Source organism: Panthera tigris, chromosome B3 (assembly GCF_018350195.1).
Source record: "Panthera tigris isolate Pti1 chromosome B3, P.tigris_Pti1_mat1.1, whole genome shotgun sequence".
Lineage (NCBI taxonomy): Eukaryota > Metazoa > Chordata > Mammalia > Carnivora > Felidae > Panthera > Panthera tigris.
The window spans coordinates 6,009,723-6,030,718 of record NC_056665.1 but is presented as its reverse complement, the minus strand read 5'-3'; the positions used below and the strand labels follow the sequence as shown (position 1 = coordinate 6,030,718).

At 51.0% G+C, this 20,996-nt stretch overlaps 2 protein-coding genes across 4 annotated transcripts in view; both read right to left on the bottom strand.

The window, feature by feature from the left end:
- Window positions 1-4,321, bottom strand: part of AP3S2 (adaptor related protein complex 3 subunit sigma 2) — a 58,133-nt gene extending 53,812 nt beyond the window's left edge. For 2 of the 3 annotated variants that reach the window (XR_006218365.1, XM_042988049.1), the window contains exons 1-3: window positions 4,170-4,313; window positions 888-979; window positions 412-523 (exon numbers count right to left, since the gene is read on the bottom strand). Coding sequence is in view for 2 of the 3 variants with exons in the window: in XM_042988049.1 (XP_042843983.1) it covers window positions 412-523; window positions 888-979; window positions 4,170-4,238 (273 nt within the window). In the remaining variant the exon portion in view is untranslated. Of the gene's footprint in view, window positions 1-411; window positions 524-887; window positions 980-4,169 lie in introns of all 3 variants that reach the window. The other variant, XM_042988050.1, reaches the window with a different exon arrangement.
- A 3,286-nt stretch (window positions 4,322-7,607) lies between these two features.
- Window positions 7,608-20,167, bottom strand: LOC107179253 (actin related protein 2/3 complex inhibitor). The gene is made up of 6 exons (XM_042988048.1): window positions 20,003-20,167; window positions 18,670-18,745; window positions 15,281-15,413; window positions 12,075-12,281; window positions 11,522-11,685; window positions 7,608-10,604 (listed from the first exon to the last, which is right to left on the bottom strand). The coding sequence occupies exons 1-6, from the start codon at window positions 20,092-20,094 to the stop codon at window positions 10,596-10,598; spliced, it is 681 nt and encodes a 226-aa protein (XP_042843982.1). The 5' UTR covers window positions 20,095-20,167; the 3' UTR covers window positions 7,608-10,595.
- Window positions 20,168-20,996: the final 829 nt, after the last annotated feature.

The window sequence follows — 20,996 nt, the reverse complement described above, 5'->3', positions numbered from 1 at the left end:
AGGTGACAGACAACCTGGACTTGTGAGTGGTGTCGTGTCTATCTATCTCCAGGTAGATGGCGTCAGAACGGAGTTAAATTTGTGGGACACCTGCTCGTTTGTGGGACACCACAGAGAACTGAGCTAACTGCTAGGTGGTGTCGGGGAAAGAAAACAGACAAATTGGAGTTGGGTGTCAGAATCGTACCTGAAAACCAAGGGCAGGGAGAGAGCTGGGTAGAAACCAAGGAGTCCAAAAGTTCTAAGAGTTTTCACGGGTTGCTAGGAGCTTTCTCACAGTACCGTATGGTGGACACCCGGCAACTCTTACCAGTGTCAATAAAGAGACTGACAACAAGACCTACAGGATGGTTACGCAAAAATCCAGTGCGAATTCTTTACTGGCTGCCATCATTAGCTGACTACACATACCTGGATGAGGTCCAAGATTCCAAGTTCACTCTCGGATGAATCCACACAAAACACAAAGTACAGTGTAGCATAGTGCCGATAGATGAGTTTGTAGTCGGAGCCACCAATCAAACTGTGGAAAATGGGAAACATTTAAATGGCTGTATCCAAACTAAACACATGTCCAAGAAACCCTGTGCCAAAGAATGAGAACGGGCTCAACAGAAAGGGGAGGATGGGCCAAACAATAGGCCATTTCTCCCAGGGGACCAGCAACCAAGTTTGGCCGAGATGCCTAAAGCCCCTTGACCTCACCTTTTCTTCTGCCATCTTCCCAGGAACCAAACCTCTAGATGAAGCACAACCAAGCAACAGCTTCCAAAGGGAAGTGGGACTCTTCCTGGGCAGCTCAGGCACCCACCCGACACTTGAGGAAACAGCGACGAAGGCCACCCAATAGTAGACGTGTGGGTAGAAAACTGAAACCCATCGTTTACCTTCCACCTTCCAAGAAGTTACAGATGTTGTCATCTCGCTTGAGAACTAGGTGGAAGGTCTCTCGGACAATCTGCTGTTGAATTTCTTCTGGCTGTGGAATAAAATGAATAAAGTGACTCAGTGGGGAGGCTGAAAAACTACATTCCATGGATGGAGATACACAGGGAGAGAAATGCTTCCAAGCAGGGAATTATCGGAACATTTGGTACCAGTTTTCAGAAAAAAAAAAAAAAATAAGGAGTAAAGAAAAAATAAAAGGGAAATCTATGGAAAAATAGATTAAGACTCAGTTACAGGAATTAAGATAGGGTATATTTACCTAGATATCTAGTCACTAACCATTATTGTCCTGATAGGTAAAGTGATACTTCCTTATAGTTAACAACCAAGGAAAGGAGAACTGATCAACTCTCCTAAAAGATCAAAGAATAACTAGAAGAGCAGTCCTGGAATATTTTGTCTTCCCCTAGAAAACATCTATGCCAACGTCAATAGGTCTAACCCTTCAAGGAGGTCAGGATGTAATCATGTAACTTTGTTTTTAAAAACCGAATTTTCCATCTTTTGCACTGGTAATATGGTATAATGGGGTGTTACCAACAAAGTATTACTGAGGAAGACAGAAAAAATTCTATTTACAGATTAGAATTTGGAATAGAGTTATACTTTTTTTTTTAACTACTATATACAAGAAAGCTCAACTGTAATAACATCTCTTGATAACTTACACTGATTTCTATTTATACAGAGGAGGTTCACAGTAAGTATGGTTTTAAAAAAGGATGATGGCAGGAAGAAACTAATCATTAAGACAAAAGTAATAAAAAGCTCTAGACCAGTGACCTGGGAATGATATCAAAATACAGGTTCCAATTTAGTAGGTTTGGGGTAAGTCCTGAGACTGTATCGCATTCCAGGGGATACCAAAGCTGCTGGTTTGGAGATCACACTTTGAGTAGCAAAGCTTAAGAAAATCTTCAGACCGGACTTGCCCTTAGAGTCAGAAACTAGACTGAAGTAACGCTAATGCCTTCTTTCTACAGCACTGAATCTGTTTGAAATCACCAGTTATTTAAAAGAAAGAGAACCAAACAAGAAGATGTCATTGTGAAATTACTTTTCAGAACTTTGACTCAACATGGACATACAGTGGCCCTCTGTTATTTACTGAATGAATGAAGACTAGTCACTATAAGTCTGAGTACGCCAGGATGCTGTAAAGGATTAACTCTGCGTACTTGGAAACAGAAAACGTGCTAAGCATCAGCACTTTTTTAAGTTGACCAAAACAGCTTTCAAACCAAACAAAGCCTTTTACCTGGCCCTAGGTGGAAATGGCCACAGAGGGAAAGTGGTATGAAACAGTAAAGCTAACTAATTTCTGATTTCAACAAAAAGACGGACTACCACTTGCTTCCAAGCCTCAAGTACTTTAACAGTCCCGCATATCTTTTAGTACTCTGCAGTTTTCAAGGTCAATTTTCACTCACGGGCTAACGTGGTTCTCATGAAACTCCTATGTTCTCTAAAGGTTTACAAAAGGCGAATAAGAACACGCAAAGATGTTCATTAGAGGAATGGAAAATTAAAACCACAGTGAGAACCCACTTTATACCCATTATAGTATTTTTATTCAAAAAGATAATAACAAATGTTGATAGAGAGGTGGACAAATTGGAACTCCTATACACTGCTGATGGGAACGTAAATTGGTGCAGCCACTGTGGAAAACAGTTTGCCAATTCCTCCAAAGGTTCACCATAAAGTTACCTTATGGCCCAGCAATTCTACTCCTAGATTTATAACCAGGAGAAATGAAAACATGTGCACAGAAACACTTGTACATGAATGTTGATGGCAGCATTCTTCACAAGAGCCACAGGTAGAAACATCAGCTGATGGACAATCAAAATGTGGTATATCCATACAATGGAATTTAACTTGGCAATGAAGAAGAATGAAGCATGAATACATGCCACAAGTGGGATTAATTTTAAAAACATACTAAGTGAAAGAGGCCACATATTGAATACCATTTATATCAAATGTCCAGAATAGGCAAATTGAGAGAAGCAGAAAGTAGACTAGTGGTTGCCTAGGGCTAAAGGAGCTAAAGAAGAAATTGGGAATGACTGCTAATGGGTAGTGGTTTCTTTTTGCGGAAATGGAAATGTTCTAAAACTGACCGTGGGGATGGTTCCCCAACTTTGCAAATGTACTAAAATCCACTGAACTGTATGCTTTAAACGTGAACGTTTTATGCTTTAAAGGTGAACGACATGTACGTGATTTATTTCTCAATAAAAACCTAAAAAAAGAAAAAAAAAAAAAGAAAAATTCACACACACACACACAAATGCAAATACAAACTAAATGGTTGTAGTGAATGATCGTATTTTTATCTGGAAATAATTATTAAATGTAATCCAGCTTAAAAATTCTATGAAAAAGTAAAATTATTTTGTTCATCCCTATTTGACACACACATACACACACACACACACACACACACACACACACACACACAAAGGGAAGTAACACAGGGTCAATAGACACAGGGGTTAAAAAAAAAAAAAAAAAAGGTGAGCTGAGGCCCGAACAGGAGTTTTCTGACTTTTAACCCTCTTGCGTTTCACCGATAATGTATGGAACATTTCTGAAACCTCGCCGCGAAGAAATACAACGCTGGGGGTCAGGAGACAAAGAATGTTTGTTTTCCCAGAGGAGTTTTTGGGGAAACTCAAATTTCCGTGATCGTTTATGGAGCCCTCACGCGGCAGCCTTTATAATTTCTCACCGTTTCCCACTTGGAAGCTGACTTTCTTCAACTCTACAGAAGGAAGGGTATCCAGTCCCTGGGCAGTCCCACCCAGCACTGAAGCAAAATAATCCCAAGAAAGCACGTTTCCAGATCTTTGGGCTAAAGCAAAAACTTTAATAAGCTGCATATTTCTTCCTACTCGTACGACCAACAAGATTAAAGGAGCTTAGATGGGTGAAGTTTTCAATGGGGCACACCCCCCCCCCAGCCGTCCTTTAGAGAGCCCCGAGACGCAAGGAGAAATGTCACTAAACGGCAGAGAGATGCAGGGGTCCAGGAAGGGTTGAGCGGGGGTAGGACGTGAGGCCCGACGCCGACCCCGGTCCCGCAAGGAGGGTGACGGGTGAGAGGGTCACGCTCGGTGCGGGAGCCCGAGGTGGGGATACGGCAGGTGGGGCCGGAGGGAGGGAGGGGGGCGCGGACGCTCTGCAGGGACGTGACGAGGCTGGGCCGCACTCACGAAACGCTGGTAGAAGCGGACCAGCCGCGGCTTCCCGTGGTTGTTGAAAACCAGAATCGCTTGAATCATCTTTGCCGGCCACGTTCCTTTCAGCGCCGGCGGCCCCCACAAAGCATCTACTTCCGCCACAACACGGCCACTTCCGCTTGGTGGGCTGCTGAGCGCGGCCGGCGGAAACGTGCCCCGGCGCCCAAGGGGCCCGGCCGCGAAGAGTCCGGCTTCCCGGCACCGCAAGGAGAAAGCGCCAGGGTGGGCTAGCGGGGAGGGGGCGGGGGTCGGGCCGCTGCGGACCCCGAGGCTGGGCAGCGTCGTCACCTCGGCTGGCACCGGTTTGCCAGTCAGGGGCTGGCCAGGGCGCGAACCCGGATCTCTTGCCGTTCGGCCGGCCGGACCGCTTGCTGCAGAATCTCGGGCGGAGCACGTCGGGAAAGCAGATCCCGAAGCCGAAGTCCCTGACAGCAGCCGCCCTCCCGGGCGACTGGGCGGCGGGGGGCACCCTGTTTCCCCGTCTCCCCTTCTCCCCGTCCACGCGAAACGTGCAGTCCTGCCTCTCCCCTTAACACTTGCAGAACGGTTCGCAGCGTGGAGATACCAGCCTATTTAGCCGTTGCCCGCTTAGGGAACGTGAAGTTCATTTTTGATTTTCAGCACTATATACATAACAACGCTGCAGGCAATATTAATGCCTGCTGGTGCAAAAGGGCCGTTTCTCCACGGTAGGTAGCGAGAGGTGGAATTAAGGAATCTTCAGCGCAAATCCATGTGACGATCCCAAATTTGTAGATTTCCTTTCTTCTTTTAATGACTTGGGGTGAGGTGGAGCACGGTCCCTTGTTGCAGCTATAGAGCTGCGAATAGGAATCACCTGTCCAGAGGACTGTTCTGCAGTGGGGAGCAAAAACCTTTACGATATGTAGAACATGAGGCCCAGCATCTACGGTTTTGGAATTTATAATAAAAGGATTGTGGGATGTGTGAAAAGCCTCAAGAATGTACATCTCAGCAATGTTAACTGCAGGGAAAAACGGGACACACACTAATCATTCCGAAACGAGATGATCCTTAAATGCATTGTTCTATCTGCACATGAGGAATATTAAATGGTCATTAAAAACAATGTGAGGGGCGCCTGGGTGGCCGAGTCATTTAAACCTCTGACTCTTGGTGTCTGCTTGGGTCATGATCTCAGTTTGTGGGTTCGAGCCCCGTGTCCGGCTCCCCGCTGAGTGTGGAGCCTGCTTGGGATTCTCGCTCTCCCTCTGGCTGCCCCACCCCTGCTCATGCTGTCTCCCTCTCTCTCAAAATAAATAAACTTAAAAAATAATAATGTTGTGAAAGGTTTATGGGATAGATAAATGTTCATGACATATCTAAGTGAAAAGATCAAAGTATGTACATGGATACCCCACTTTGTAAAAGACTGTAAGTAGATACACTAAAATATAAATAATAATTGTGTCTCATGGAACGGCAGCATCACAAAGGGTTCTGCACGGGCCACGGTAACAACACTGCCCTGGTTAGAACCCTAGCTCTGTTGACCACCTGGGCCCCTCGGGCAAGTGTCCTCATCCGTAGAACAGGTGTGGTATCAGTTTCGTTTACTGTAATACTAGACTTTTTTCTACTTGAAAAAAAAAACTATTCTCCTTAGACGGTTATAAACACAAAATTAGTTACTGTTTGTCACCACGTGGAGCATGGCATGTAACTGAGTTCCTACACAAGCGATTTCAAAAACGGTGGTGAAATTGTATGTTTTTCATTTTTTGAATTTTCTAAAATACAAGAGTCTTACTCTTGTAGCCAGATTTTTTTTTAAACTTAAACCCAAAGGCAGTCAATGCACACTGAAACTTGACGAAATGTTTCAAATGTTGAGGCAGAATATCAAAATTCTAAGACAAGAGTAATGAGGGGTACCTAGCTCTACAAAACCTTAAAGCCGCCTATGATAGTTCAAATTGTCACTACAGGGAGACTTATTGAAATGTAATAACTTAGGTATAAAATAACTTTAGGGGCGCCTGGGTGGCTCAGTCAGTTGAGTGTTGAGCTTCCGACTTCGGCTCAGGTCATGATCTCATGGTTCATGGGTTCGAGCCCCATCAGGCTCTGTGCTGACAGCTCAGAACCTGGAGCCTGCTTCAGATTCTGTGTCTCCCTCTCTCTCTGCCCCTCCCCTGCTTGTGCTCTCTTTCTCTCTCAAGATAAATAAACATTTAAAAAAATTGTTTTAAATAACTTTAGTATATGATATAGGAGACATCCTAACTTCAGAGGGGGAAGGAATCCAATAACTATGTTGAGATTACTGGTTAGCCATTTGAAAATAATTATCTTGCTTATCTTACTTCCTACCCTTTCACAATTAAAGGCAGAGTGGATTAAGGAGTTAAATGTAAAACCATATAATAACCAAAATGGAAGAAACAGAAATTGACAATATCTAACATCTGAAAGGAGAATATAAGCTTAGAAGCGATACAAATCACAAAAAGTCAACAGATAGCTCTATACAAAGATTTTTATGTTTGTAAAAAATCCCCTTTTTTAAAAACAAAAGAGGTTGTTAAAATACGGTAAATGGTTATATTTAAAATATAAATAACCGAAAGCCCCCCCCCAAGTATATAAACAGGCAAAGAAATTGAGGAAGCAAAGAGGAAATATATCTAGGAAATGAACATGAAAAAAAAGTTTAAGTTCACTATTAACGGGGGAAAAAGCTAATCAAAATTTAAGATTTAAATTAAGTTTGGGGCTCAGTCGGTTAAGCTGCTGACTTTGGCTCAGGTCATGATCTCACGGTCTGTGAGTTAGAGCCCCGCATCAGGCTCTGTGCTGACAGATCAGAGCTTGGAGCCTGCTTTGGATTCTGTGTCTCCCTCTCTCTCTGCCCCTCCCCAGCCCGCACTCTCTCTCTCTCAAAAATAAATAAACGTTAAAAAAATTTTTTTAATAAAAAAACTTGTTTTATTTTTACCTGATCAAATATCATTTTTTAAAATGTTATCACACTCAATTCTGGCAGGGGAAGCATGAAAATGGGTCTCTCCTACATTGCTGGTGAAATTATAATTTAGAACAACCCTTTGGGAAAGCAAATTTGATGATCTAAAAAGACCTTCACAAAAAAACTCCTAAATTCCCAGGAATCTGACTTGCGGGAATCTGTCCCTAAAGAAATAACCCCAAGATACAAAAATATGGCATGGTGGGGGTGGGGAAGAGAGGGCAGGAGGTGGGGTGGGGTGGGGGAAGCTGTATGGGTGAGACTGAGGGAACTATATAATCTAAAACAGTTGTATATAATTATATAACAGTATATAACCTAAAACATTAATTATTTTAGCTCCAAATAGGAATCAATTACCCCCAAATTGGGCAATGACAGAGCTATGAGAAGGCAGTCAATCTTAAAAAACAATGGTTATGAAGACTGTGTAGCAACATGGGAAGCGATCATACAACACTAATGGAAAAAGGATTATGGAATTTTATGTGTAGGTATGGTATGACAGCAACCATGTCCAGAACTTGCATATTCCATGGGCGGGCCACTCCCCCACCTCCGCTCTGCAGGTGTTCTTCTGTTGCTGGGAAGTCCCTTTCCTCCTCCACCTGAATTTCTGTCCTGTCCGCTCCCGCCGTTATACACCAAACCACTCTAGCCCCGTCACTGTGAAACTGTAGCAGCCCCAGTTGGATTCGTTACTCTCAGGTTCTCTGCAGTCAAGTGATCTTGGATATAAACAAATCAAACCTTATCACTCTCCCCAGAATCCCTGGCTTCCAGGAAATTAAGGATAAAGTCCCAAAGTACTTAATGTGATAAAGATGCCAAGGCTGACCTCCAGCCTCATCTCAAACAACTTCTACTCATTCTCTGAGCTCCAGCCACAAGGACCCTTCCCTTCCTCCCTTCCTCTCCTCCTTCCTTCCTTTCCACCCCTCCCCCCACCCCCCCAAGACACCAAAGCCATTTGTTGTCCAGGTCTTCCCCTATTGACACACTGGCCCTCCTTTTTTGGAATGGTGACCTGCCTATATGACCTTGCCATACCCTTTGGCCACGGTGCTTTGGGCAGCAGGATCCCTTCACAGGGTGCCTCTAGTCAATATCCCCAGTCCTCTTGCTGCTTAACCACTTCCCTGGCCATCCCCATGGTGGAGGTCCCAGCCAGCCCCATTCAGACACAGGATACCAGGGAGGCACCTTCTATAATGGTTGAGGTCAAAGGTCACAAGGATCTGAACTAAGAAAAGGGCAACAAGAACAGAAGAGATCTATGAGCAGCCCAGTGACCCATGACTTCAGGTGGCCCCAATGGAGCGCTAATCCCAAACCTCACAGCCATATCACCGAGCACTGGCTCAAATATGCAAGAAGGTAAATGGAAACTGGAATCAAGATAATAACTGCTGGAAGCATAATATTACCTGCTCAACTGCTAATCAGTAGGACTGACTTCAGCCTGGGCAGGTCAGCAGTCAAGGATTTAGACAAGTTCCCTCAAGTCTAGGAATATAACCCTACTTCACAGGGCCAGGACTCCTCGGGCCCCTGAATTCAAGGTCCTTCTATAGGCCAAGGAAGCAAAGGACAGGGGAAGGAACATAAGCTTTGCTTTGGACATCTCTGGATTTGAATTCTGGCTGTTTCACTTATTAGCTGTGACTCTGGGCCAGTTGCTTCAACCTCTCTGAAGCCCCCTTTCTTCCCTGTTACATACACGTGGAAGCAGAATAAGCCAGTAAAGAATACAGAGTTTGAAATCTGAGTGCCTGGGTTTAAAGTCCTCTCTCCTCTATATACTACGGATGGAGCCTGTAAGTTTCAAAATCATACAAAAAAAAAATGGGAATAATAATCACATGCACCTTAAAAAATAATCACAGGTACCTCATGGGATTGCTGTGAAAAGTAAGATTTTGCCAGCGCTGAGCAAATATAAGTTTCCCCCACTATGCAAAAAGTACAGCAATCCTATGAAACTTTTTATAAACTGAAATGGTAGAAAGTGAAGAAACAATGGGAAATTTTTTGAGCATTCACTTAGGCTTTCCTGAAACCTTAGGGCACATCTTGCTAACGCATGCCCATAATCGACTGAGGTGAAGCAGGTGCTCATAGACAGTTCAAAGCTATGGGGGCTGGATGCCGAGTGTCATTCCCAGGGAAGGAGACTCATGGGGCCACTCTCGCTGCTTGGGGTGTGCCCAGCCTCTGTAACGGCTCGCAGCAAAACAAATGCTGAACACAATTTTCAGTTTTTGCCTTTTCTCATAAAAATGAAAACCCCCTTCAGATTGCTTTCGGTTAGCAAAAACAGGTACTAAGGTAGGTCTGTCATAAAAGCCAAGGGTCATAACACGAACTTTCTTAAAGCGGGGGACATCTGTACTAGCATCAGGAAGCGGGCTGTAATTATTATCACGGAAAGCATCTAGTGCTGTGTTTGATACATCAGGGGACTCGTCACCGCCCCCTCTTGTCCCCGAGGCAAGCAGGACCCACATGCCACCACGTCTGTGCCCATTCTTGGGACGTGTAGAAGTCAATTCCACATCTCGTCACAGATCTGGGTGTGGGCCCACTACCCAGCAAGGAAATGTTCATGATCAAAAAGACACGGCTTCCTTCTTACAGGATCACCGCTCAGGTGGAAGACTGTTCACACCTTACGTAACCCAGTCAGCGTAAAGGAATCCTTTTCTGAAAATTTACTCATTCGAAAAAAGTTCTCAAAGTACAAAAAATGAAGACAAAGATGTTATCAAAATGTGGCCTGGTAGAGTGAGTCTGAAAGGTAGGGATCAGCCAGCCATACCTGTGAATACGCTAGGCCTCCCAGAGAGCAGCCCCAGGAAAGCAGCCAGGGAGGTCAGGAGACAGGAGCCCCCCGTGTGGCAGAGAACCAGAGGGGGGATAAAGAATTGGCAGCTGTAGGGGAAGAAAAGGGCACATGGGGGAAAGGGAGGTGTAAACGGGAGAGCAGAGGCTACACCACTGGGCACTGGGGAAAAGCGACAGGTGTGCAGGGAAGGCAAGAAATACAACAAGGACAGAAGAAGGAACACCTGAGGCACTCTGCATGCAGATGAGGGACATTCCCCAAGTCTACGCCAAGACCAAGTTCAATTCCTCTGACTGCCCAGGGGGGGACCCATCCACTGCCTGCCTCTAGAAACAAGGCTGCCACTCAGGGCAAGGGCCACCATGAAAATATCTAGAGACGGGCCCTCCATGAGCCACAGCATGGGGCCCCCACTGCTCATGTCACGGTCTGGGATTTGGTTTTAGCAACGCTTATTCAAAGGGTATTCCATGGCGGCTGTAGGGAAGAACCAGGTAAGCCGAGCTCCAGAGTAGACGTTGATGGAAGAAATTCTCAGCAGCGCTGGTGGGACCCAGAGGCGACCTCAGTCATCCTGCGAGTTAAGTAAAGAGGTGTGAAGAGAGCACATTTCATGAAAGTCTTCTACAAGGCATCAGACAAACAAGGGTTCAACCGAGTGGTACCAATGGGGCCCTCGGCCATCCTCCTTGGCTATCCCTCATTAGAGCTGGCCCAAGGAGCTGGCCTGGCAGCCCTGATTATTTTTCATTCCGAGACTCCCTTTAGTAAGACAAAGGGGAATCCAGACCCTCTACTCTTCCTGCCCTGCTTTCTCTGGCAAATGTCATCATTTGCCATGGGTGAATAACCCATTTTTCAGTGACTTTGTTGTAAATGTTCAATTTGGGGCCTTTTGACATCAAACTTTCAGGTGAAATATGCTTCAGGAAAACACATCAACTGCAGATAGGCTAAGGATGGACTGGGGGGGATGATCCTTGGCAGAAAAAAAAAAAAAAAACAACCTAGTAAGGACCAAGCCAGCCATTTTCCAGCCACTTTGGGCAGAGAGCCCAGAACGAAGGAGAGAAAAAAAAAAAAAAAAAAAAAAAAAAAGCTCACTCAGCTCAGCTGCCACAACATGGCTAATGTGTTCACTTGAAGTGATAATGTTTGGAGATGTAATGGCATCAGGTTTCCCTGGTTTCCCTGTGAATTCCATTCTTTCCAGCCCTTGCTTTTATCCATCTTTGGAACTTTCTTGTAGATTGGCACGGTTCAGACCTACCGAAAAGAAAGGTCTCTCAGGTTGTCACCCTTCTTGCCTCGAAAGGAGTTTTCCCGAGGCTAACACATTCTCAGAAATTCCATGAACACCAAAGCTGGGGGGAGTAAAATTGATGCTGCCGTGTCCTTGTCCTACACCCAACCACAACCTACATGTACGAAGCTCCCGCCAAAAGATAAACCGTACCAATGCCAGACCCATAGACATCTCTCTCGACCTACCCACTCCTCGTCCTCTGCCCCGTCCCCCTGCTCTCGGATCTCTGCCGTGGCCTCCTCCGAAGACTTTTGGGCCATGATGTTGTCCGTCCAGGATGCTCCTGTCTTTCCATCACCAGCGAAATTACACTTGGTCACTGTTCCAGCCTCAAGTTTGGCTAATGACTCTGAAAGAAGGGAAGAAGTTGAACGGCTTGTCTTTCTATAGCGGTAAAATAGTGGGGGGCCGGCCTGCTCTGCTGGGTACCCTAGGCCCGGGTTAAACCACTGCTCTCTTCAGTGCCCTCTGGAAGGCCCTGAGTGTGACCCCCAAGGCACTAAATAGGAGAGATCACCCTAGGGAACCACGGGATTGGGCGGCACCCCAGGATCCAGAGTGTCTAGGCTGCTGGCCCCAGAGCACTTGTCCGGAGACTTAGGAAGAAGTCTCGGGAATAAGCAGACCTGGCCCACTCACGTGGGTTCTCAGCAGGTGGGGTGGAGAGCCCTAAACAGGAGGCCGGGAACCGCTATGGGCCATGGGGACATGAGACCATGTGAGGGCTGCACTGCTCACCCAGGAAGGGGCCGTCGCCTCGGGTTTTCAGCCGTACCCCGATCCCCAGCTCGAGCTCCATCGCCCCCATCTCTGACTCGGGCATCCAGAACGCCACTGTCTGGTCGGGGGTGAGGCTCTCCGTCAGCGCAAGCAGTTCTGGCTTTTGTACCAGGCTCTTCAGTGCCTCGGGCGTGAGTCTGTCCGTGTCCCCCGCAGCTTCCACCTCTGTAGGCACACAGCACAGGAGGGTCACAGCAAGCACTCAGGGAGGGTCTTTTGGGAGCCAGGGGAGACCTGAGTGTCTGACGTGCCCACAACCACCTGAAGGCAGGGCCGTGCGGGCCCGCGGTGCCAGGAGTCATCGAGGCTGTCCTGGCAGGTGACTTCCGGCCCTGGGCTCTGGAGCCAGGCTGCCTGCTGCACATCTGCTCACAAGCCACGTGAGCCCGTGCAAAGGTGACTCAACCTCTCTGTGCCTGACAACGAGGGATAAAAAGGGTACCTAATGACAGGGCGGACATGAGGTGTAAACGAAATGACACCCGTGAAGCACTTAGCACAGAGTCTGGCACGTGGTAAACCCCCAATGAGCGTAAATGTTTTCATTATCCCTTTTTTTTCACGCGGGAGAAAACGACGGCTTAGAGAGGTTAGGTGATCTGCCCAAGGTCACACAGCTGGTCAGCGGAGGAGGCAGGATTCAAACCCTCTACAAAATTCTGCCTCCGCACGGATTCCCCCCTGCCTAGACAGGGTTCTTCTCCCCAGGCTCTCAGGATCTCCTGGCTGGGCTGGGGTCTGTGGAAGGAACAGCGAACTACGGGGTCTACATACTCTCCCCTGGCCGGCTCACCCCAGCCCCGGCAGAGCTCGGAGGCTCAGGGGGGGGATCCCAACAGCCTCACCTACCTGCCCTGAGTGTCCCAAATCTGCAGATCCCGGGTCGGGTCCGGCGGGGGGCGGGGGGTGGGATGAGGTGATGGTCTGAGACTGAGAAGTGAGGCCTCACAGGGCTGGGAGGACTCACAGGCCCCAAGAGCCCAGGAAGGTGTGCACAGCCACCCCAGCTCAGCAACTCGGCTCGGGCCGGCAGGCTGGCCTCTCCACGCTGAGAGCCAGGGGCAGCGAGAGTAGCGCACCAGCCGTGGAGGCCGGACCCTGTTCCATTCAGGGTGTAAAACCTTGCCAGGTTCTGTCGGGGACGCCCTCTCGGGTTCCCCAGACGCCGCGCTCCCACCAAGGCCTTTCAAACTGCTCCTGGTTCCTCAGCCCTCACCCCGCCCAACGTCCCTCAGACAAACCACCTCTCACCTCCACTCCCCAAGGTCACGGAAGCCCGAGGTGGGGTGCCTTCCCGAATTCTGGCTTTGACACCCACTACTCCAGACCCCCCTCTCCCCGAGTCACTGGGAGCACTTCACTGTGAGCCCACTGGATGCTCCACAGTCCTGGCCTTGCTGGGCCTCAGGCAGCACCTGACCCCACTGCTACCCCCCCTCAGAGAGACACATGCTCCCACTTCCCTCAGACCTCTGCAGGGGTCCCTCCTCTGGTTCCTAGTGGGCTCCTGCCCGGCCTCCCGGGTGACTCCATATCCACTCTCACAGCTTCCGTACTTGCAATGTGTGATGGGCCCTAAACGTGTGCCACCAGCCCCGCCTCCTTCCTGGGTTCCAGAATTGTGCCTCCAAGGCCCCAGCGGGCATCATCCTCTACCTAGAGGTGCAACCACGTGTCCCAGACAGAACTCTTCTCCTCACACCTGCACCTGAGCCCAAACCCCAGGGCTGTCCCTGACCCCTCTCTCACTCTCCCCGTCTCCAAACACTGAGGCCGCTGTGCCTCCTCTGTCCCGAGTCTCTCCAGTCTCTGTATCCTCACTGACAGGCCCTTAATCTGGCCACCACAGCCTCCTAACAGGCGTGCTGGTCCCCCCTGGGATTTTTGTTAAGTTTACTTATTTTATTTATTTATTTTTTTAGGAATCTCTACACCCAACATGGGGCTTGAACTCACAATCCTGAGATCAAGAGTCACATGCTCTTCTGACTGAGCCAGCCAGGCACCCCTCCCCCTGGGAGGGGCTTTATTTATTTTTTTAAGTTTATTTATTTATTTTGAGAGAGGGAAAGAGCATACTTGAGCAGGGAAGGGGCAGAGAGAGAGGGGGAGAGAGACAATCCCAAGCAAGCTCTGCACTGTCAGTGCAGAGCCCAATGTGGGGCTCAAACTCACGAACTGTGACATCATGGCCTAAGCTGAAGTTGGATGCTTAACCCACTGAGCCACCCAGATGCTCCCCGCTCCACCCCGGGATTTTTTAAAACCGTTCTAATCACATCCCTGCCCTACTTAAAACCACTCACAACAGGACTCCCTTGCATTCTCGATCAGGCGTCCTTCCGGGGCCCTTCTCCACCTGGCCCCTGCCTCCCTAAAGGCTTCTCCTCACCTGCATCAGGAGCCCCCAGTTCCCAGCATGCTTTGGCCTGCAACCCCCTCCTGCAACACCTTTCCAAACCCCAGCACCCTGCTGATTCCTGCTTTCCTTTCAGCTTTTTGCACTGGTGTTCCCCCCTCCAGGCCCGCCCCCGACCGTGCCTGCCTGGGCCCAGAGCCCCTCCTCTGTCCTGTCCATCTCCTCTAAGGGACTGAGGACATCTCGAATGCAGGTCCAAATCTTGTTTGTCCCTGTGGTCCCTGGACCCTGGCATGTGGCTCAGGGCCTGGCAGAGGGTAGATGCTCATTAAATATTCAGAGAATGAACGGACAACTGAAACTATGAATGAATAAACTGATAGAGGGATGGAAGGATTCTCACTCAACCTCCAAACCTTCTTCCACAGACAGCAAAGCGGTCCCTGTAGAGCCACAGCTGGAAAGAGGAAGGAGGTCCAAGGGCCTAAGAATCGTATGGAATTTGGGCAGGAAGATGAAGGCTGCCAGGGGCCTGGCCTGGGCTCTGCACAAAGGCAGTGAGAGCCCAGAGCCAGGTTCTTGGACGCCTCTGCCAGGCTGCAGGAGTCAGGCCAGCCAGGCCCCTGGGACTGAGGTGGGGCACTGGGGATCCTCTGAGTGAATGAGGGGCAGGAGGAGTCCGGCCAGCAGGCCCCCAGGCCAGACACGGACTCCAAGGCTGAGCGGACACTCATTAGGGACCAAGAGACACAGCAAGGCCACAGGGTGGGAGGGCCCTGAGGGAGGAAGGACGGAAGATACCTACTGTAGGACGACATGAGGAAGCCCGTGTTCACCTTCTTGGTGGCACTGAAGTTGGGCTCGATTTCGTTTCCCTTGGGGTCGAACTTCCGGCGATGGATGCGACTGGGCCGGATGTAGAGCACGTAGTAGCGCTCCTGGGGCCGGAGACAGGGAGGGCACTGTTTCACTCCCCCCACCCTCCAACACACACTCCCCACAGGGCTCCGCTGCGAGCCCCCCAGCCGCCCCCTCCACCCCACCTCAGCTCCCAAAGATATTCCAGTTGGGCAGATGCCCCGCCCCCCCATATTCGCTCATTTATCCAATCACGTGCTCAGTACGCACCTGCCTCACATACCGAAGCATGTGTGCTCCTTGCGGCCGTGAGACGGCAGGCCCCCCGCCTGACCCCAAAGTCCCCACACGGCCAGAGACACAAAGCACATACAGAAAACCATAACCCAAGCACCGAGGACCCCAAATACCATGATGCAGGAGTGGAGGAGGGCAAGGGTCATAGAAAGGGCACTGAGGGGCGCCTGGGTTGCGCAGTCGGTTAAGCGTCCGACTTCAGCCAGGTCACGATCTCACGGTCCATGAGTTCGAGCCCCGTGTCAGGCTCTGGGCTGATGGCTCAGAGCCTGGAGCCTGTTTCGGATTCTGTGTCTCCCTCTCTCTCTGCCCGTCCCCCGTTCATGCTCTGTCTCTCTCTGTCCCAAAAATAAATTAAAAACATTAAAAAAAAAAAAAATTTAAAAAAAAAAAAAAAAGAAAGGGCACTGAAAGCTCCGAGGGAGGGCGGCCATTATGCCGCTTCCGACACGTGTTGGACCTGGGGCTAATCCCTCCTAGCCTCAGTTTCCCCTGTTGCGTCGGGACAACGTGCTGTCTACTTTCAGAAATGCGGCAAGGGCTCGATGAGATACTAGACGCAAGCACAGTGTAAAACGTAAAGGATGCTGCAAATGCTGTTTGCCAGCTACTCTGGCCAAAGCGGGTGGGTCACATGCTCCTGGACACTGGAGAAGAGGAATCCACCTCCTGGCAAGGTCTCAAAGCATGGAGAAACCTGCAGCTTCCGGGGAAAAGGGAGTAGGGAGAATATTAAAAGCCTGGGACAGGTACGAAATAAAAGTCAAGGTCTGGTGCGCATGTCTGAGCAACAGAGGATAGTCAGAGGCCTCCTGGGAGCCCAGGCTGGGAAAGCAAGTAGCACTGGTTTGAAATGGGCCTTGAGTTGGTATTTGGAGTTTGGACTATACCTGATAGACAAGAAGGAATCCCAAAAGGTTTGTGTGTGCGTGTGTGTGTGTGTGTTTTAAATATTCTTCAACATTTATTTTTTGAGAGCGAGAGAGAGAGAGAGAGACAGAGTGTGAGTGGGGGAGGGGCAGAGAAAGAGAGGGAAACACAGAATCCGAAGCAGGCTCCAGGCTCCGAGCTGTCAGCACAGAGCCCGACATGGAGCTCGAACTCACAAACTGTGAGATCATGACCTGAGCCGAAGTCAGACACTTAACCGACTGAGCCACCCAGGCACCCCATGAGGGAATTCCGAAAGGTTTTTGAACAGCAGTGAGACCCTCCAATATGTCTTTCAGGAAACAAGTGACCGGCAGGACAAGAATGAGCGTTGGGGGCAGCTGGAAGGTTTGATGAGGACAGGCTAATTTTCTGAGGCCCCATCAGCCTAAGGCCAGTAGAAAGAGAAAGGGGAGGGGTGGGAAGGGATGGCCAAGGTAGAAGGACCAACAGGACCAGGCACTGCTTCCCGGGGGGAGGCTGGAGGAAGAGACAGTAGAGGTTTGCAGGGGTCTAGTGCATTATCATCAGAAGGGAGAACTCAGAGAAGGCAAGTGTGGGCAGGGCTGACAGAACGCTCTGCCCCAAGGGCAGCGGAGGGAGGCCCGTCCCACATCAGCCTGGAGCTACTGCTGGCCCTGCCAGGCAGGCTGGCTGGGGGCTCCGGACTGCTGTGTCCACCCTGCTGGCTGGCACCCTAAGGAGGGGGGTGGATGCAGCAAAACACCTCTTGGGCGAAACTGGTGCCAAGCTGGGAGCGGAGGCTTTTCCCGGGGCTGCAAGGCAGCAGCGGGCTCTGAGCCCCTGGGACGAGCTCAGCTTTAGAGAACAAGGAGTAAGGTGGTCAGCACACCGAGTGGGGCTGTTAGAAAGGGGGTGGAAATTCAAAACTAGGGCTCAGGAAAGACACGGGCAAGTATCGGAGGGTGAGCAGTGGGTGTGTCTGTGGAGACCTGAGATGGCGTGGTGATGGAGGGCACGACCCCAAGGGTGTGAGGGGGCAAGCGGACAAGGGCACGGACATGGGAACTGAAGCCCCAGGCGGGGTCAGCAATGCAGACTTAATGTGGAGGCTGGACAAAGGCCCAGAACACAGCTACCCTCCTCCCACCCCATTGTCCCTGCCTGTATCCACGAGGAGGCCCAGGTCCACAGCAGTGACCTGCTTTCTAAAAACCCCACATTCCAAAGTGCCCAGCCACACACAGTGCTGCTCAAAGACGAGCGAGCCCAGGCCAAGAGAGCCACCACTTTGCAAATGGAGAACTTTAGGTCTCCTTCCAACAACAAACTCCACCAGTACATTTTCAATGATTCAGGGGTGCCTGGGTGGCTCAGTTAAGTGTCCGACGTCAGTTCAGGTCATGAACTCACGGTTTATGAGTTCGAGCCCCGCGTCGGGCTCTGTGCTGACAGCTCAGAGCCTAGAGCCTGCTTTGGATTCTGTTCCTTCCTCTCTCTCTGCCCCTCCCCCACCTCTCTGTCACAAAAATAAACATTAAAAAAAAATTAAAATGAATCAATTCCAAAAAATTCAAAGGTGACATGACCTCCCAGGAACAAACCTGGTCCCCAAAAGGGGAAGGTCACTGCTGACCCATCAGGCCCCAGGGCAGTGGGAGCTACCAGACCACTTCCAGAAGCCAGGAATCTGGGCCCTTGACCCTCCCAGAAAACAGAACCCCTCATCCTGCCCACCCAGCGAGGCTCCCAGCCCTTTAAACAGAAGCAATGGGACCTCTTTGGAGCACCTTCCAGCCCACACAGCACCCACAGCCTCAGTCCTGAACCGGTCACCTCACCCCTTCCTGCTCTCAAACCTCCCAATCCGAGCCCCACTCACCACTGGGGTTAGTGCTGATCTGTGTCCTCAGCAGGAACCCAGGCCCCGTCATCTGTCCTCTGCCCAACGCCAAAGTCACCTTTCCACTCAGTGGTCCCTTTCGGCTGCTATCGCCCCACCCACTCCCCACCTGCCCTGTGAGCCCCTCCCGGGAGGAACTGGACCCCAAATCTCAGCACTGATGTAGTCAAGCACCGGGAGATCTGCCGGTGGGTGAGGACCATGAAGGCAGCACCCTGTTAGTGTCCCCAGGAAAGCGTCCTCACCTTCCTACCACGGGCATCCAAGATGCTGTGCCGAGACACGTCCACCAGTTCTCCCTCCAGCAGGACGCCATTTCCCCTGGGGATGGAAAGAAGGGATCAGCTGGTTGTGTCAGTCCTCAGGGAAGAGGCGTAAGTTCAATGGCCCAGGGCAGAGTGTGCACTGGGATAGAAGCAAGGCCCCCAAGTGTCTCCTATTCACCTGACTCCCAAACGCTGAGGCACTGCCCAGAGAGTGGAAGGGACCTCCTCAAGGCTGCAAGACCAAGCTGTGGCCCCTCCTGCAAGGGGTTACTGTAACCAGAGCCTCAGTCTTCCTATCTACAAAATGGGAGAATAGCCACCTCACTCTGAGTCTTGTGATGATGATGACAGTGCTAAACTATTAAGTGCTTACCAAATAGAAAGGATTTTACTTCTTTATTTAATCAAACTTGAGGGAGGGGTCTAAGCTGCTGTAAAGGATCTTCCCTTTTCACCTGTTTTAAAACACTTTCTATTCCTCTTGTCATCCATACGCACTTAGAGGTGGCGAAATCCCAAACCAGAAGTTTTATGAGTAGCCCAAGATCGTGGGGTCCCTCGCAGAGAGTTCCTAGCTCCCCGCTTCCCGCTTCTAGTTTTCACAAAACCTGGGGTTTCCCTTTTAGAGCCACAGAAATGGGAGAGGGCGGGGACACGGGACGGGATGGGGGAAACTCTATTACCTGCCCCTACCGACCCCTCACCTCCAGATTCCTTAGTGTTTGTACCTGCAGCTGGCATGGCCCACGTGTTCTCAAAACCTCTGCGTGGGCGACCGCAGGGCCTCCCCTCCACCCCATCCGGATCCGGATCCGGATCCGGATCCCACACGCGCCTCCAGGCAGGCATTGCCCTCCCGCGGCCGCGCCACGCCAGCTCCCCCGCGCCGTTGGGATCGCTCCACGCCTTCGTCCCCTCCGGGGCGGGAAGTGCGGCGGGCGGCCTGAACCAAGGCCCGCGGGCAGGGCGGCGAGGCAAGTGGCTGGGAGTTTTACAGTCGCGACAGGCAGGGGTAGAGACAAAGGTCGGTGCTTTCGAGCTCCGTTTGGGAGTCGGATCGAGACCCTCTCCCGACGCTACGGGGCGGGGGGCAGTGGGGAATTTTAAGCCGATCTGTGTTCTAAGGGTGCGCTCTGCTTGCAGGGCGGAGGGGAGCGCTGGGGGCGGGGGGCGGTGGCGGGTGGCTTTGGCCAGGTCTGCCTCCCCTCCCACCCGCACCCGGACCGCGGTCCCCTCCCCAATCCCGAAGCCCGGGTTCTAAACCGGGGCCGGAGGCGGCCCGAGAGGCAGGGGCAGAGCGCGGCGGGCCTACCCCTGGTGGGCGGCGGGGTCCCAGGCCCCCGGCAGCCGCGCGCTCCGCACCGCCTTGTTCCGGAGGGCGCTGTCGTGGTAGATGCGGCTCATGATGCGCACGGCCCCTGCGTCCGCAGGCCCGGCGCTCGGAGGCGGCGCGCGGGGTCGCGGGCTCGGCGCCGGGAGCGCGGAGAGCGCGCGCCGGGCCGCAATTCCCAGTCGCCGAGCCGGGAAGGGCGCGGCCCCGGGCGGGATTTAAAGGGGCCGAGCCCATTCCTGCCGCGGGACGGCGCGCGCGGGGAGGTGGGCTTCCGGGAAGACCCTCGGCTGGGGCCTTAGCGTGGACAGGGTGAAAGCCACGTCCTCCTCTTTCCCTCCCTCTTTCGCGTTGCTAGAGGGAGACCCCCCCCCCCGCCCCAACACACGCACAAAGGGGGAAACTGAGGCCCAGAGATCCTATAGGATCAGCTCCGGAAGCAGCAGGAATGGGGAAAAGAGAACAGCTCTCAGGGATGGCGGGCTGGTCGGCACAGAAGCTACTCTTGATGCTCCCACAGTGGCTGCGGAAGGGGTTCCAGGGATCTGTGCTTAGGCTTAGGTCAGAGCAAGGGCACATGGAGGTTTGTGCCCCAACTGTGTAAGGTTGGCCAAGTTAACCTCTCGGAGCTCATGCGTCCTCCTTTATGGGGTCAGGATGAGAGGAGTAGTCAAGATTAATTATCTCACTCTACAACATAGCATTTCCCCTCTCTGCCTTCCCACACAGCTCTTGAACCCCTCCCCAGCTCCCCACTGTCCACTGCCCAAGTACGTAACAGTCTAGAGAGGCGTTTTTCCAGTGCAGGGCTCTGTTCTGACCCTGGGATTGTTGAAAAGTCTTGGTACTCTTGTTTGAGAATGGGCACTTGAACCCATTCATGGAGTTCATCTGTGGCCTCTGAGGGGGAGCATTCAAGAAGGGAGATACCTGGTTGCCCAAAATGAGCTGTTAGTGGTAGAAGCAGCCCCTCTCC

Excerpts from the sequence above, each read along its gene's own strand:
- LOC107179253 (XM_042988048.1), bottom strand. The coding sequence starts at position 20,094 with ATGAGCCGCATCTACCACGACAGCGCCCTCCGGAACAAGGCGGTGCGG. Across the intron at positions 15,414-18,669 it reads TGGATGCCCGTGGTAGGAAG|GAGCGCTACTACGTGCTCTA; the intron begins GTGAGGACGCTT and ends CTCCGGCCCCAG. Across the intron at positions 11,686-12,074 it reads AGGCGACGGCCCCTTCCTGG|AGTCATTAGCCAAACTTGAG; the intron begins GTGAGCAGTGCA and ends CCCTTCTTTCAG.